The sequence below is a fragment of the Chanos chanos genome, chromosome 10 (genome assembly GCF_902362185.1).
Source record: "Chanos chanos chromosome 10, fChaCha1.1, whole genome shotgun sequence".
NCBI classification, from domain to species: Eukaryota; Metazoa; Chordata; class Actinopteri; order Gonorynchiformes; family Chanidae; genus Chanos; species Chanos chanos.
In genome coordinates this window covers 23,662,839-23,680,226 of record NC_044504.1, presented here as the reverse complement: position 1 = coordinate 23,680,226, position 17,388 = coordinate 23,662,839, and the positions used below count along the sequence as shown (strand labels likewise).

Genomic DNA, 17,388 nt, shown 5'->3' with positions numbered 1-17,388 from the left:
GTGTGTGTGTGTGGTCCTTGCTTACACATGTGGATTCTGTAGGTCATGTGGGAGCACTTTTCCAGAATATTCCCCCCGTAAATCTGACACAAGTCATAAGCGAGATTTCACGCGTGACACACTTTGCGCTAAAATGCACACTCCAGAATTTGACCTCATTCTGACAAAGAGTGTGGAACTGTATAATATCTGCATTCAAAATAACAGGCCCTCCTTATTTAATGTCCCTGTTACACTGCAGGAACAGGACACACCACGAAATCACATGCTGCTAAATCACCATTGGATGAGGGAGGGAGCTCCAGGTGACATCACAATGATGTAAGAAAATTAGAATCCAGAAGTCAGAATTAAGATTAAGGGGCTTCTAAGCAGAAGGTATTGTCAGATGTGGGTTGAAAATGAACTATGCTACAGTCAAATGTCAAATGTCTAATAAGAAACAAAGTGATTCTTGAAATCTATTTGGGATTTCTGTAATGCAAACTTCAAGCAAACTCCATCCCTGTAGGTCCACAATTTGTTTGGTATTTTGCTGGAACTGCAGTCAAACACATTGGATTCAATTAATAACAATGAGTCCCTAAACATTAAATTCTGGTATGTTAGATCTAAGACAGAAAAAAATCTTTTTAGGGTTGCTCCTGACAAGGGTTAATTTCCATTGTCTCCTCTTGAGTTGGCCTTGTGTTTTATGTGATTCAGGACCCGTGGAAGGAAGTCTGAGGGTGTTTTCGACCTTTGACTTCTTCAGCTGGTTGATTTGGTAAGATGAAATACAGAGGTGCTGTGTGATTTGTCAGATGAAAGTGAGAGAGTGCAGGGAAAGGGGAGGGGCTTTGCTTTGACAGGAACCACGCTGAGCCCATGCAAGTCTCCGTGGAACCGCTAGACATGTTGCCTAGCAACAAGAACTGGTGGGATGTTCTGTTGGTGTCATGCGTGGGTAGTGCTGTGCGCGTGTGTGTATGTGTGTCTGTGTGTGTTTGTTTCCAATTCCCTCTGTTATTCCTGTCTATGTGGATCACCCATATTAGTATTTTGAGCTGATGACTCCACTGAGGGGAACATTACTGTACACAGGAGGATCTGAAATCCAGCATCTTGTGAAGATTAGTATGTAAATATAGGATTTTATAAGAAGTAGGCACACTGATATCTGCTCTTGCCTTCTGATTGTCTTAAAATGCAACTGGTACAGGGTTTTTCAGATTGGCAAAGGATAATAAAGTTAGCTTGCTGAAATTCAGCTCTCCCAGCCAGTGGGATACGACGATAGTTATTTTAAAGTGAGAGTATGATGATGAACAGTGAATCAGTAATTAAAATGAGAGTATGATGATGGACAGTGAATCAGTAGTTAAGGTGAGAGTATGATGATGAACAGTGATTCAGTAATTAAAATGAGAGTATGATGATGAACAGTGAATCAGTAATTAAGGTGAGAGTATGATGATGAACAGTGAATCGGTAGTTAAAGTGAGAGTATGATGATGAACAGTGAATCAGTAGTTAAGGTGAGAGTATGATGATGAACAGTGAATCAGTAATTAAAATGAGAGTATGATGATGAACAGTGAATCAGTAGTTAAGGTGAGAGTATGATGATGAACAGTGAATCAGTAGTTAAGGTGAGAGTATGATGATGAACAGTGAATCAGTAATTAAGGTGAGAGTATGATGATGAACAGTGAATCAGTAGTTAAGGTGAGAGTATGATGATGAACAGTGAATCAGTAATTAAGGTGAGAGTATGATGATGAACAGTGAATCAGTAGTTAAAGTGAGAGTATGATGATGAACAGTGAATCAGTAGTTAAGGTGAGAGTATGATGATGAACAGTGAATCAGTAGTTAAAGTGAGAGTATGATGATGAACAGTGAATCAGTAGTTAAGGTGAGAGTATGATGATGAACAGTGAATCAGTAGTTAAGGTGAGAGTATGATGATGAACAGTGAATCAGTAGTTAAGGTGAGAGTATGATGATGAACAGTGAATCAGTATTTCCTAAGAGATTCAGTGTGTTGTGCCTGTCTGCCGTGAACATTTAGGGTAATATGGAATCATATCAGAGAACATAGTTGGTACTCTGTTGGCAACCAGCTAAATGAAAAGCCCAACTTCCATTATTCATTCATAAGAACAATACATGTCTACACTTTCAGTTGTGTGGAAACTGTGGACAAAATTGTGCTTGCATGAACTTGTACCTCCATGGTTTATCTGGTCACTGTATGCACTTTTGTGAATGACTGGATAAGAATTATTGCTAAATGCAAAAAAGTAAATTTAAATTAATATATATCATGCTACTTTTGATTTTTTTATTATATACGTAGTCTGTTGACATTTTAAACTCTGTGATAGCACTGTAGTGTTAGGTAGTAAACAAGCAATACTGATATTCACTGTAGTTTTGAGTAGTATACAAGCAATGCTGGCAATACTGGAAACATTGCTGTGCTTTTGATACAGTAGATTGTTTAACATCAGGCAAGAGGTGCACTCTATGACGTACGTGGGCAAGAATAAAATGAGATGGAGAATTTTAAAGAAATGACGTATGATTATTTGCTTCAGATCTATAAAGCACAACAGTGTTGAATGTGAAAATATTGCACTGTAAAGGGCCACACTAAAATAGTCTAAATGATTCAAGTTACATTTTGGTCACCCTCCCATGAAGGGTGTGTGTGCGTGTGTGTGTGTGTGCACGTGTGTGTGTGTGTCCGGAGCCTGTAAAACTGGTGTTTCTAAACCTGCTGAGGGAGAGTTGTTTAAAAAAGGAATGTAAACACTCCTTCTTTCCTCAGGGAGCATAGTGCTCTGTATGCATGTTTGTGTCTGTATGTCTGTGTGTGTGTGTAATGGGATTTTAAACAAATATCCCCCTAACAAGCATACAGATAGACAGCAACCATGAGAGAGAGACAGAGAGAGAGAGAGAGAGAGAGAGAGAGAGAGAGAGAGAGAGAGAGGAGGAATTGGGCTTTTTAAAATTTCATGTTCTACCTCAGCCCTCAGAGCTCACAGATAAAGGTCAGTGTTTCCATGGCGACCTGTGAGTTAAAGGGAAAGTATCTGATGGGCCATGCAGGGGTGGCGCTTCCTACACACACACACACACACACACACACACATACACATACACACATGCACACACACACACACACAGATAAGATAATTTCTGGCTCATCTCCTTGTCTACACAAAGCCCTTACTGATACACACACACACACACACACACACACATACACATACACACACATACACCCACATTTTAATGCTTTCTACAGACAATAAAAGCCCTGCCTGCCCTGTAGAGCTGCCCAGATATGTAAGAAATGCAGTAATGAGTTTGGAGCAGAGCTGAGTTGAAGAGGGAACAGTTTTTCCTTACTCCAAATGAAGCTGTAGCCACTCTAATATTCAAGCAGAGTTTACAGCAATCCCTCAATAAATGCATTGTGTGTTTGTTCAACAAACTTTTCTTAACTAATGTTATCCTGACTTTTCAGCTGTCTACAAAACTATGAGATGTGTGCATGTGTTTGTGTGTAGTGGTACATTTGTGAATGATTACCAAGTAATGAGACATTTTATATTTATGGTTAAGAGGAAAAACTCTTATGTTTATTTAACCATGAATTTCACATTGTGAAAAAAAAATCACTTGTACAAAATAATGTAATAACCGCCATGGTCGAAACATAAACACAAATAATAACATTACAAACAGCATTAAGACAAACATGAATACTGTCCCACATGGCCCGTGTCTCAGCAATGAATCCAACTATACAGATGAACAGTTATCCAATGCCATTTAAATATAACCCAGTCAATCTAACAAAGAGAGAGCTACTGAGAAAGTGAGAGAGAGAGAGAGAGAGAGAGCAAAAAAAACAGTTAAAGTGGAATGGGAGACTTGCTGTTGACCATTGCTAGCGAAACAGTGTTCTAAAAAGGAGAGAGAGAGACAGCTTTCCGTATGATTGGCTGGAAGTGTGTGCATGTGTAGTGGCCTGTGAAAGAGCTTTAGAGGGGTAAGGGTCGTGTCTGGGATCAGGGGTAGATGTAGCAGGACCTCCAAAAGAGGACATGGTATGAAGGAATTCCCCAATACCAGTCTGCACTGGGGTACAAAACAACAAGAGGAATTTGAAGTCACATACCTTATCCTTACCTTTCTCTATTCTCTCTGTATTCCCTAATTAGAGATTTGATGAACTCAATGTCAAGAGGGAACAGGTTGTTAGGTCTTTACATTGTTGTGCATTGAGTCCTATGTAAGATATGTGTAATTACATCAGTGATTAAACAGTTTTCACACAGTCACACAGAAATACAGTGTCACTATGTAAAGAATGACTCAACACATTTGATAACAAGACCAACACATGCTTGTCATAAGAATAACATCGAGCCTTACTGTGAGTCAGGCATTGGACAGGGTTACACTCCATGACCGACAGAAAATTCTGGTAAAACATTAGAAGTAGTTTGTGTAAGCACTGAACAAACCACTTTTGAAGTATTCAAGGAAAGGTTCAACATTTTTTTCATCTTTTCACTGCCATAATGAAAGGCGTGTTCACACTTCTGCCTCATTTACTCCCATTGATTCTACCTTTGAGCATGCTAACAGTTAGCATGTTGAAACTCAGTTGCTAGTGTGCATCAAACCCCCATCTAAAAAAAAACTGTCTTATGATAAGAACACAATGGTGACAAGATGAAAAACTGGTCAACCTTTCCTTAAGGAATGAGGTTTATAGAGTGACTGAGGACCTTCTAATATATATCGTGTGGTACCATGGAAGTGTGAATGTGTGTCTCTCTCACACCGCGGTGTCAGACACACTATGTTGTGTGTGCTCCTGGTCTCGACCACTTTAAGAGCTTTGGGATTTAGCTTCATCATCGCTGTGTGATTTTTAATGTAACGGTCAAATGATGCTTGTGTTTAACCAAGAGGGCACGAGTGTGAGTTTTAAAGCTTTGTCAGTTCAGTCTTTCCAACAGACAAACTTCCTAAAGATAACTACCTTCATCATCATCATCATCATCGTAATGAGCATCAGGAGCTATGGTAGGAGGACATTCCATATTCCAAATCCAGTTAATCGTCTTATGGATTACTAGGGGAATTCCTAACATTCTGCGCCTTCTCTATGCTGTTTTCAGAGTTCCACTCTGTTGCCAATCATTTAGGTTTGTATTAACATTTTAATGCTAACCACCCTTCATGCACAACTTAAAGGCAATGACAAGATCTTAGTGACAGCTTCAGCTGAACCCACAACAGCCATGTCTCAAAATTTGTGATATTTCTCTCCCTGGCAAAACAGCCATACATGCCTGTAGTCAGAAAAAGACCACTATGCCCCCCCCCCCCCCATTAGTTTTTAATTGGAAAATGGATGGACGAATGGACCAACTCAAAACATTCCATTGCACTGAGGATCTTTCAGCATGGAAGTGTTTGTGTGCAGCTAGCTTGATATAGCTGTTGTAATAATAAAAAAAACAAGGTGCTAAACAGAACAGAATAAAATTTAAAGACAATTCAAACCACTGAAAGGCTTGAACAAACTGACAAACTGAGCACACTGACAGTCAAAACAAAGCAGGGATAAGAATTGTGTTCAGCAACACTCAGGAGGGTTGCCACTCAACAGCATCATAGGCTGAGGGGGATTAGCATTTGGATGGTTTTCACTGGTGAGTATTACTAACAATCTGCTAATACACGTGGTAGAGATTGCATAGCAACTAACTGTCCTTTTTAAGATATATACTAACTTTACAATGGTATGCTAATCCTAAAAATAGAGGCTAGACTAGTTACTTGTTTTAATCCTAATTATTTTGAATTCTTACCAAGGTAAGAACATATCTATGACAGTCTAGTGAGCTAATCAGAGAGGCAGAGCTTGACTCCAACCCATATTCAGCAGTGTAACACTCCTCCTCATCGCAAATGACTCTTTGGCCCAAATGACCTCCTGGGGCCCACTGGCTGCCCTGCCCATTTGGACTGTGGGTAATGTGACCCTGTAATACCTCTTGCTCTAGTACTGGCTGCAGTCTTTGACCCCTGTGCTTTTTTGATCATGTGAGTGCTAGGGTCGGGTATTTTGCTGACTTTATGGTGTGGAGATGTGAAAATGTGCAGACTGTAAAAGTCTGAACAGAAGACAGAAAACAAGGCAGTGTTGGGCCATGCAAGGTGCAAAAAAAGTTACATTTCTGCACATCAACATATGTAAAGCAATCAAAGAAAATAATAAATACAAAAATTCATGTAAATTAAAACAAACAAAAACAAAAATGTGAAGCATAAAAACTTCTTCTCATAAATTAAGACTAAGAATAGACACTGAAGCCTTCAGACAGCCACTTTTTTTTTTTCTTTCCAGAGAAACAACTTTTTTTTTTTTTTAAATTTCAATTCAGTCCTTTTTTTCTTTTTGTTTCTATGGAGACAGATTTCCTCTGCAGTCTCTCGGAGTGGCTCTCACCTCTCTGTTTTTCCTTTTCTCTCTTCTCGCTCATAAAACCACATCTAGTTGGAGCGGTTGAACCTCCAAAGGGCAAGAAACTGAGAAATGTCCCACTTTGGCCTATCAAGCCTCTGACACCTCCCAGTTCCATAAGTAGTCCATTGTGCTGCACACCAGTCATTAACCCATGCTGTGGTCATTTCTGACTGTGCCGTGTTTTGTTCTCTATACAGTCATCCTTCAAGCCCCACATCAGAAGCATGCACTGTATCTTTTTAATGTTTTTTGATTCGCATGTGAAAAGGAATGAGGCTTGTCAGCTACATCTTTAGTTAAGCAAGCATCGGTGTTGCCGCTCCCATTTCCACTCCAACAAACGCTCAAACAAACACACACACACACACACACACACGAACCGCTGTGCTCTGCTGAAGAAGAACAGTTACTGCTTGTGTTTGTCCTGTTCAAATAAGGGCATGAAAAGAGCATACATTTATTTCTTCTTGTTCCACACAGAAAAAGAAAGATAACAGAACCCTCCGGGCAAAAAATGAGCATTCTTGATCTAAGACACCCCCTCTCTCCCCTTTGCTTCACCAGGGTATAAGAGAGAGAGAGAGAGAGAAAAAGTGAGTGATTATAGTGACTTGGATTGTCTACAGATATCATGCAGAGGAGTACGCCCTTTCCTTTCTCTTTCCTACTCCATCCTTCATGTGACACACCCCAAGACACACACGTGTCCAGCGAGATAGCTTGTTTGACAGACATATTCAGTACACTCGATGCTGACTGGTCCTCTCCAATCAGCAGCTGTTGGTAGGTTTGGTCCTCATCATGAACACAGGCTCACTACGGAACACCCCCAGGCAGAATATTACATGGCTCTGTACTTTCAGTTGTCCTTTAAAGAGCAGAGCATACTTTGGATCAATTTGGAGTAGTTTGGTTTGTGACTGTAGTAGAGGGTCAGGTTGGTGACTGGTTAACACCCTTTATGTCAAAGAGAAGTGTAAAAACGTAACACGTGAAAATGTCTTTGTACTTTCATGGAAAATTTAAAGTGTATTTCTTCACAGTCGAAACCCAGCAGAAGATGACTGAAAATGAATGAGATCTGTGGAGAAAAGAAAAAAAAACAAACATTAGGAAACATTAGGATTGGAAGTTCGAAATTCTCCTGTTCTTTCACTCTTTCTTCACCCCCCTCTCTCTTGCATGCGCTCTCTCTCTCTCTCTGTCTCTCTCACACACACAAACACACACACTGAAGCCAGATGTCATTTCTCTTTCTAAGGTCATGAACACTGCACTGTCCAGTGAACCAGACAGACTCATCATTTTACTGTAAACAAAGAACAGACACTCTCCAAAAATGACAAGTCAAAGCCAAACACAACACACACACACACACACACACAGAGAGAGAGAGAGAGAGAGAGAGAGATAGAGAGAGAGAGAGAGAGAGAGAGGCAGAAAGACAAAAAACTCTGAGATAAAATCCAGACCATCATCTCTCCTGCATGGCCATTTGTTCTCCCTCTGTAAAAACAAAAGGGAGTGACACATTCACACACACTCACACATGCTTTCACACACACCTGTTACACCAGAGACAAAGAGAACAGACATTAAACACACACACACACACACACACACACACACACACACTGCCTCAGCACAGGAGTCATCCAGTTTTTCAGACCTGATCACAGCTCTAGGGCTGCTGAACCCCAGAAGGACATTCACATTGTCTCTCTAACAAACCACCCTCTGTCAACAAAACAACTCTTTACTAATCCTTCAACAGTAAAAAATCAGGCAACATGATTCCGACAGAAATAGCACCCATCATTTTTTTTTTTTTACCAATTTTTCATATTTTCACCATCATACTATCTTAAGACAACTTCATAAAAGGGGCTTTATTGCTATTGTATTAACACTCAAGCACTTATCTTATTTAATATCTTTTTTATCTTATTTAACATATCCTTGATTATTTCGGCTTGTACTGAATTCCACTTACAAAATTCATCTATTAACTGCACGCCCTTACTTGTAAGTCATTTGGGAATTCACTTCAAGGTGTTTTCCAAACAAATAAATATAAGTGAGAAATACAGAGGGGTAATTTTTGCACCAGGCCAAATGTCTCATTGGGGGTTGAAGGTTTCTGAGCTTGTCTGTGCTCCAGAGAGAGACTCCATGTTGAAATCTGATCTGTTGTGTTTAAGAACAGTTTTTACCCTCCGTTCTTTTACCTCACAGCTGCTTCATAGCCTTGAGAGGCCCCAAATCTCTCTCTCTCTCTCTCTCTCTCTCTCTCTCTCTCTCTCCAGTGAAGCGGGGGAGGATGTTAGACAGCAGCAGTACCCCCAAGCATCTGAAATCAGACGCCCACACTCACTCCTCTCCCTCTCCCTCTCTCTCTCCCCATCTCTCCCCGAGAGAGAACAACCCAGAAAGTGACAGAAAGACCATCCATCCATATAACCGTCCAGCCATTCCGTAATCCTTGAGTTTATCTTTCGATCCATCTATGTAATCAGTTACCACTTACAACTGTTTATCCAACTCAGGAGACAAAGAAAGAAACAACCAAACGACATCCATCCATCCATGTACTGATGACACACATCCGTTTTGGTCACGCACACACACACACACACACACACACACACACAAACACACACACATAAACACACACAAACACACACACACACACACACATCAGTGCAATGTTTTTCTCCAAACTATTTTTCCTGGGAAGGTCAGTAAGAGAATGACGATTTCTGTGCATGTTTGAGAGATTGTGTTGTGAGAGAGAAGGTGGGATGAAAGCAAAAGAGGATTAGAAACAGAGTCTGTTTTGTGTCTGTGTGTGTGTGTGTGTGTGTGTGTGTGGTCAGTGTGTCCAGACCCTTACAGGAAAGGGAGGATTTCTGTTGCCAGATGAGTTCCCAAGAGGCAAGAGAGATAGCACCAGTGGCAGTGTGAGAAAAGACAGCAGCAAAGGAGAGAGAGACTAAAAACTTTCTCTCCTTTCACTTCCTCCTCTCCTCTCCTCTCTTTATAGAAGTGGGATTGTTACTCAGTGGAAGACCACTCAGTGGTATTTTAAATGCATGAGAAAAGCCCTATGAACAAAAGACGACCTCCAGACTGAAGTGAGCTTAGCACTCTAACGCATACACACAGTCCCCGAGCTTATGGGTTGTGGAACTTTGACCGAAACAGATGAGGGTGAACAGTCAAACAGGTATGTGGAGCCCTTCCTGGTCACTGGGAGCTCCAAATTCTCCTGTTCTTTTACTCTCTCTACACCTCTCTCTCTCTCTCTCGCTCTTTCCTTTTCTTTCTCTCCATTTCTCCCTCACTCTCTCTCTCTCTATGTAAATCCTATGAGCTGAATATGGCAGATTTTGTTTAGTCTATAGTCTTAAATTCTCCAGGAAAGATTAAAAACCAGATTTACAGGGGATAAACATTTCAAACTAACCATCTTTTTGGGTGCTCCGTGTCAGGTTGGTTACGGAAAATGAATTTTCATAAAAATGAAGTGTGTCTGCAAATACTGTGCTGATATATAAATCACCTGGAATTTTTCTCTTCCTTCTTTTTCTTCCTGATCCCTCACTCCCACACTCTCTCTCTCTCTTTTAGTTTATCATACAAATAGTCCATTGATCAGCTCTGTATTCCTTTTGTCCTCCTCTTCCTCATCCATCTATCTAACACCTTCATCCCAACAGTGCAGGGACAACATTCATCTACAGATGATGGCAGTAATGTGTGCATGTAGGTGTGCCTTTGTGTTAAATCCCTTTCTTCTTCTTCTCAAAAAGCTGTCTGTTTTGGCATCTGAAAGTGAGCTTTTGTGTGTGTGTTTGTGTGTGTGTGTGTGTGTGTGGGGGGGGGGGGGGGGGGGGGGTCACAAAGCACAGAAGAAAGGGACTAATCAACATGCATTCTACCCATCTTCCTGGCTTCCCCTGAAATAGTTCTCCTTTAGATGTCTTCTTCTCTACCTCTTTTTCTTCTCCTCTCCTCTCTCTCATGTTGCTCTAATTAAAAACATACTAAATCAGACACTCCGCAGCTCTAGCTCAAAATCTCTCTCTCTCTCTCTCTCTCCCCCTCCCCATCTCACATGTGGTCATCTGTTTTCTCTGCAACTCTCTCTCTCTCTCTCTATCTCTCCAGCCTGTAATCCTAATCCAGATTAGCCAATAAGAGGAGGCGCTGGAGACTGGATTAGCCGTCCTGTCACTCTGTAGCAGCCTGCCAGAGAAATGCCTGTCTAATTACACTCTCTCTCTCCTCCCTCAGGGACAATAAAAGTCCTCTATTCTGTTTCAATTACCCTCAGTGCTACACCCCACACTGCACTCATAACTCACACAGACACACATACATACACACTCACACACTCATATGCACAAACAATCACATTTTCTCTCAGAACATTCATAACACAACATTCATTTTATGTGTAAATTTTCAATGCCCACGCACATATTAAAATGCAGGTTTACGCTAGAACATTTGATTATATGAAGATGTGGGTGTGAAGCAGAGACTTTGTGTGTTTTAGAACAGCACAGGCTCTGTAGTGTCTAAGGCTTTGACAGCTGAATTTCACACTGTTTGACTTCCTGTAAAACCCCTATGAGGGTTCAGATACATATCACTCTTCTCTCTCTCTCTCTCCCCATGTATCACACAACCTCACTTTCACACAGTTTTATAAACCCCACTGAGAAATATATTTGAGTCTTGTGCCCTTTTCTGAAATAGTTTGCTGTGTGAAGCTCACTAATGGTCAGCTCAAACTGTCTACGTTTAAAGACTCCACATTTCTCTTTAATTCACTTCCCTCAGGACACACAAACTGAATTTTCCCCAAGTGAGTCCCTTTACACTCTCTAACTCTCCAAACATAAACTATTAAGACACTCAGACCACATGTCCACAACCATCATGGGGGTTTGTTTATGGCCATTGATTTCAGTGAGGTTCAGGAAAATGTGGCCATTTTCAATCAAAATATAACTGCTGTCAACAGAAATACACAAGACAGAAAATAGATAGATAGATAGATAGATAGATAGATAGATAGATAGATAGATAGATAGATAGATAGATAGATAGATAATGTGGTTGGCAGAAAGAGTGGTTAATATTCTTGGCATGTAATCCAATCCTCTGAATCATGGTTAAATCTAATTACTTTATCAATACTCAATTACGCTGCTCTCTAATATGGATCTTAGTGGTGAACAGAGCTAGAGGGGAGGGGCAGGCCAAACAATGACCTTTCTCCTAGTTCAAATGCATAAACAACACAACAGATACGTAACACAACAGCTCTTAAGCACATGCCTTAAAAAACACAGCCATAGAACCATGTCTGACTCAAAATCAACAATACGGAGTCCTAAACAACAATACTGAATCCTAATCGGTACTTAAACATGCCTTGCAAACAGAAAGACTACCATCCCAGCCATGGGTTTGTGTGCTCACATGCATTTGAGCTAAAGAGCTGAAATCTCAGCTTTGAAAAAACAGATAACTTGACAAAATGCTCTCAGTGGGTTCATGACCTTAGACAACTGAATCGTGTTGTATCAAATTAATCCTTTTAGTACAGGGTCCAAATAGGAAGACATTATGACAGAAAAGAGGATAACTGAGAACATAAAACTTAAAGAAATGTGAAAGAGCTCCAAGGATGCTGACTGAAGGAGCTATTTCATCGGTCACCATGAGAGTGAGCACATGTTTGCCACTGGCCCCAGACAAAACCCTGACACCATAACCGAAATCAATCGCAGTATGGATGGAAAACGAAAAGACATGATATGTGAAACTGTGTACATACCTCCAAAGGTAAGGGGGACAGACAATATCCTGGTAAACATCAATCAAGCAGGGAGATGTTTCCAGGTGCTGACAAAAGCAGTGGGGATGAGCGAATAGGGCACAGTGGTGATGCTGTTCCAAGCGTCAAGAGTTGGATCATAGCAGTCCAGCGTCTTGCATCGCTGTGTGCCAAAATAGCCTCCTACCACGTAGAGTTTGTTACCCGATGCTACAGCCTGGCAGCTCATGCGTTTGGCCGTTACATCACCCACTTTTGTCCACTGGTATGTCTCGCTGCTGAATTTATATGCTGAACATGCAGAAAATTCAGTGTCACCTCCCATCACAAAGATTTGGTTTCCAAGGACCGCTGCAGCCGTATACCGCCATGGTTGTGGGCAGGAAGCGGGAACAGTCCACCGATTTTCCACAGGGTCGTAGCACTGGACTTTCGGGAGCTTGTCATGCGCTACACTGGTGCCGCCAAAAGCAAACAGCTTTAGTTTGACGCTAACGACAGCCGCATTGCTAACGCCCTCCCGTAAGGGCGCCACCATGGTCCACTTGTTGGCAACGGGGTCAAACTGCTCCACTTGTTTCAGTGAGACAGACGGCGATGCAGGAAGGCAACCTGTTGCAGCCGTGTGACCTCCAACCACATAGAGGCAGTGCCGTAACTCGGCTGAGCCGTGGCCAAATCGTGCAATTAGCATTGGTGCTGCTTTGGACCACTCCTCATGCAGTGTGTCATACACCCAAACGTCTTTGGATACGCCGTTTTCGGAGCCACGCCCGCCCGTCACATATACTTTGCAACCAATGGCACAAGCGCTGAACTCCTTTCGTGGACTAGGAATGTCAGCTTTAGGAATGATCTCCTTGGCCTTCTGATCCACCAGGTACAGCTTATCACACATGAAGGTAGGACCTCCCAGTAGGAAAAGGGCATGGCTAGTTTTACGGGGACGGGCACAGGGGCTGTTGACCACCCCATCGTTCTGTAGGATGCGCAGCTTACATCGGATGGCCTCATCCACCAGCTCCTTGCTTTTGGCTTGAGTATTGATCAGCTCCTCTGTAGAGACGTTCTCCATCAGGAATATGGCAGGAAGCAGCGCCAGCCGCACTGTCCGGAGCAGCTCCGGAAGGTGGCAATGCCGACGTTCCAGGTCATAGTTCACCCAGTTGAGCGCAGATTCATAGACTAGCCGTTCATCCTCAGTCTCCAGTTCCTCATGAGACAGTAGCTGGACTAGCATGTCTTTAGGAAGTTGCAGGAATTCTTCAGTCTTACAGATGGCAGGAAAGTTGCTCAGGCACATACTCCAGGAGAGCTGGAAAAGCTGCGTGCACTGGTGGGCATCAGACAGCAGGAGCATGCCCAGGCAGTTGGATGGATGCAAGTTCTTCTCCAGGAATTCCGCGCAAGCGTCTCTGATGTCCTGGAATTCCAACATGTCTCCAGCTTCTAGGAGGGACTCAGCATTCTCTTCGTTTATGACCACGCGGGACGAGTAGGCATAGTCCAACAGCAGCTCCAATACCTTTTTAACATACGGGCACAGGTTAGATTATTCAGCTATCCACCCATATATTCATAAACATTGATTTTACACGCGGCATGTGTTATCTCCTCCACAGCAGGAAGTGTAGAAATTCATTGAAAAAAATCAATATCTGAATGTATTCTTAAGCAATAGTATCTGTCTTGATACTGTTTTACCATTATTATTATTATTATTATGACCACAGCCAACGGATTCTTGATTTGTTATGAGAAGAAAGCCAACTGGAAAGGCCAAATTCATAAGCCTCATTTAACCTAGTTTATCTCTCTCATTCCTGAGCCTGCAGCTCAGTTTACAGATTGCTTCATTTGTACCTCTGGGTGTATGGAGTCTCTGAAGTCCACTTCATTGGCCTGGCTCTCTCTCAGTCCTCCACTGAACATAGCTTCAAAGTAACGACTACAGGCAGCAAGAACAGCACGATGGCACGGGAATGAACGGCTCCCAGCGTGCAGCAGGACGTCGGTGAAGAGCCGCTGTTGTCGCAGGGCATTGAGGTGCATGAGCACACTGTCGGCGTATGACGACTTATGGAACAAGTAGATGTTCATGGACCCTGTGCTGGCCCGTGATTTTCGGGTCTCGTGCATACAGACGGACATTTTCATTGAATCCTGACAAGAGAAGGGAGGGAAAGTGTTAAATATTTTGCAAAAAGTCTCACTGCTGATAGAGACAGATCGCAGTCTCGATTACATAGTGTACGTGGTGAAAACAGTGAAGTAAAACTGTTTGCTGCTTTATTGTCTGAATACACTTGGTAAGAAAAGGTTTCAACATCCAGCGGAGCAGAGCAGAGATGAGTTGTGGCAATCACAATAGGGGCAAAACAGACTCAGAAAAGCTGCTGATGAACATCACTGGGAACCAGACTTTCTTGTTCAATCAAGAGAAGGGCTTGTACTGGCAAAGGTTCAGAGGGAAAATAGTTTGTTGGGACAGGCTATGATAAAAGTAAAATATGTTATCAAATCTATTCTGGAGATGGGTAGAGTACACGGGTTACTGCCTTACTGTGTATTCTGAGGAGAGAAAACAGAGGTTATCTTATTTTCAACCCAGACGAGATACACTGATATGAACAATATTCAATGAAAACCCACAGAGCAATGCGAACTAGCCCCAAAAAAGTGTATAGCTCAAGATGATGTCATTCTGTGTGCGCACACGCACACACACACACACATACACACACGCACACAAGCATGTTCTCCTCTGATGTCTAGCCGACTGGAATGTAAGGGAGTCTAATCATTACCAGGTGTTCAAAAGCAGACCATGGATAACAAAGGGGGCAAGAGGAAAAAACTTTTAAATGTAAACATCCAAGCTAACCTCTTAGTGGCAATGAGCAGCCTAAGATTAACAAAGAGCCTCAGCAATGAGCGCAGTGTCAGCGCCCAAACTGTGTCAATGTCACCGGCTGCCATCTGGTTGTCTATATGAGCATGTATTCAAATCCAATCAGTCGTAATTTCCATGTAACCGATACACATCCCCCTCGGGCCCTGGCCGGCTGTCAGTGATCCCTGTGGGGAGGTCTTAATTGTGTTTCCTCTAATGGTCTGCAAAGAGGTAAAATGTAGTCCTGCAACCAACTAAATATATTACCGACACATCAACATCGCTGATATATCGTACCTGATATGGACTGCTAATGCAGTTAGATTGGCCACAGCTGCGGGGGACAATGAACGAGGGCAATGTGTTGACATTACCAATAACTCACTTAGAACCCAGCAGGCTAAATGTAATAGGCTATTGTGCTCGACAGTTAAGCATTATTCTACGTACATTTAGTGCAGGTTTATATTATTGTCCTTATAATGTAATCTGTCGTTTTGGACAAAATCACATCCGCCAATACCGTGTAGTGATATTTTGCAGGTTACAGCGCTGTAATAGTCCATTTGTTCTGAGAAGATAGTATTGGCTTTGTGCAGGTTTATATCAAGATTTTAAATATTTGTTTAGTCTTTTTCAAATCGGCGAAATAAACTACCAAGAAGCTGAACAAACGGATATGACTTAACATGACTAAACAACTCATATCAGCAACAGCGAGGCAATTGTGCAGTGTCAAATGCATGAACTGCATTTCATGTACAGAATAATTGTCATAAATAGTTTCGTATAATTCTTTAGCAACAAGAAAACTGCAAAATTTATGATTAATTATTGTAAACTAATGGCGACCCAGTTCTGATCGATTGCAGAATATTCCTAATAAACACACACATGCATTTACAGTTCATGAGGCTACGGACTGAGGTCACACAGTGCTGACCCTGTAAAAAAGAAAAAGAAAAAAAAAGAAAATACTCCGTTTACCTCCTTGGGTGAAAGTTTGGGTTCACTTTTGTCCGCCTTAACCCGTGAACATGCTACACCAGGAAGAGCCACGGTGCTGACCAGAGGTTGACCGCTCTTGCGCGCGGTGACTCAAGGTGTCTTGGAAAGGGCTGGCGCGTTGGACTTCAGATGGGAACTTCAAAACGTTTGACTTCTAGCAACGGACTGTTCTCCGTTGGTCTACGTCCTCCTAACGCAATGTGAAGTGGAGCACAGAGTTTTAAGCTGAATCACCAGTCTTTACATTGATGTCCGTTGTCTGGAGACGTCCAGCTCAGCCGATACCACACTCCTTCCGCTCACCTCAACGTCTCCCTGTCTCTCCGGTTGGTTTGCCTTTTGATTCGAGAAAAGGGGGTGTGTTTAATGGGGAAAAGAGGGCGTGTCTTCACGGTGATAGGAGGAGTATGTAAATCACTGACTAGAAAGGATACAAGAGCTGACATTACTTCGAAGGAACGACGTTGATATAATAGGGAAAGCTGGGGACGCAGCAAAAACAGGGTCTCAATTTATAGTTACATTTGAGCTCAGTATTTACATAATGGGGAAAAATATTAGGTTTGAATAGGTCATAATCATTTCTTAAACTGAAAATGTAAGACCAGTACCTTAATGACCTAGCACATGTCAAAAAATTTGTCAGAAGTCTGTTTTCCAGTGAGGCTGATGTTCAACTTACCTCAAACACCGAGTGTGTGCAGCATTTTTCATATCACAAAATTACTTCTGAGCAACTAGGTACAGGAAATTTACATGCTACTTCTGCTGAATACGAAATAATTGTGTCGCTTCTCATAAGAATAGCTTGCATCTTCATCCTTTTCACTGTCACAACTCCAAAAACCACTGCAATATACTAATACTAATTCATCTACCTATAGGCTGTGCAGTAGGCTAAATGTTATCAACGTTGAAGAAAAACCAGAGCCACTTTCTCCGTTAAAATTATGTTCTCAGCAATTTATAAGGATGTCCAGAATCGTGTACTCAATTATTACAATGTTACCTCTCATTCCTACATTTCCTCCTTTGCTCTGGTTATTAAAGGCGCGGAGGTCAATGACTGAATTAATGTGTAATCAAGGACGT

General features: G+C 41.9%; 1 protein-coding gene across 1 annotated transcript; it reads right to left on the bottom strand.

Annotated features, from left to right (window-relative positions):
• Positions 1–7,058: 7,058 nt before the first annotated feature.
• On the bottom strand, positions 7,059–16,325 carry enc1 (ectodermal-neural cortex 1). The gene is made up of 4 exons (XM_030786387.1): positions 16,276–16,325; positions 14,259–14,558; positions 12,396–13,920; positions 7,059–7,625 (listed from the first exon to the last, which is right to left on the bottom strand). The coding sequence occupies exons 2-3, from the start codon at positions 14,550–14,552 to the stop codon at positions 12,439–12,441; spliced, it is 1,776 nt and encodes a 591-aa protein (XP_030642247.1). The 5' UTR covers positions 14,553–14,558; positions 16,276–16,325; the 3' UTR covers positions 7,059–7,625; positions 12,396–12,438.
• Between the last annotated feature and the right edge of the window lie 1,063 nt (positions 16,326–17,388).

Bases quoted from the DNA above. Each gene is read 5' to 3' on its own strand.
- enc1 (XM_030786387.1), bottom strand. From the start codon at position 14,552: ATGAAAATGTCCGTCTGTATGCACGAGACCCGAAAATCACGGGCCAGC. The intron at 13,921-14,258 runs GTACAAATGAAG...TATGTTAAAAAG, and splicing joins GAGACTCCATACACCCAGAG to GTATTGGAGCTGCTGTTGGA.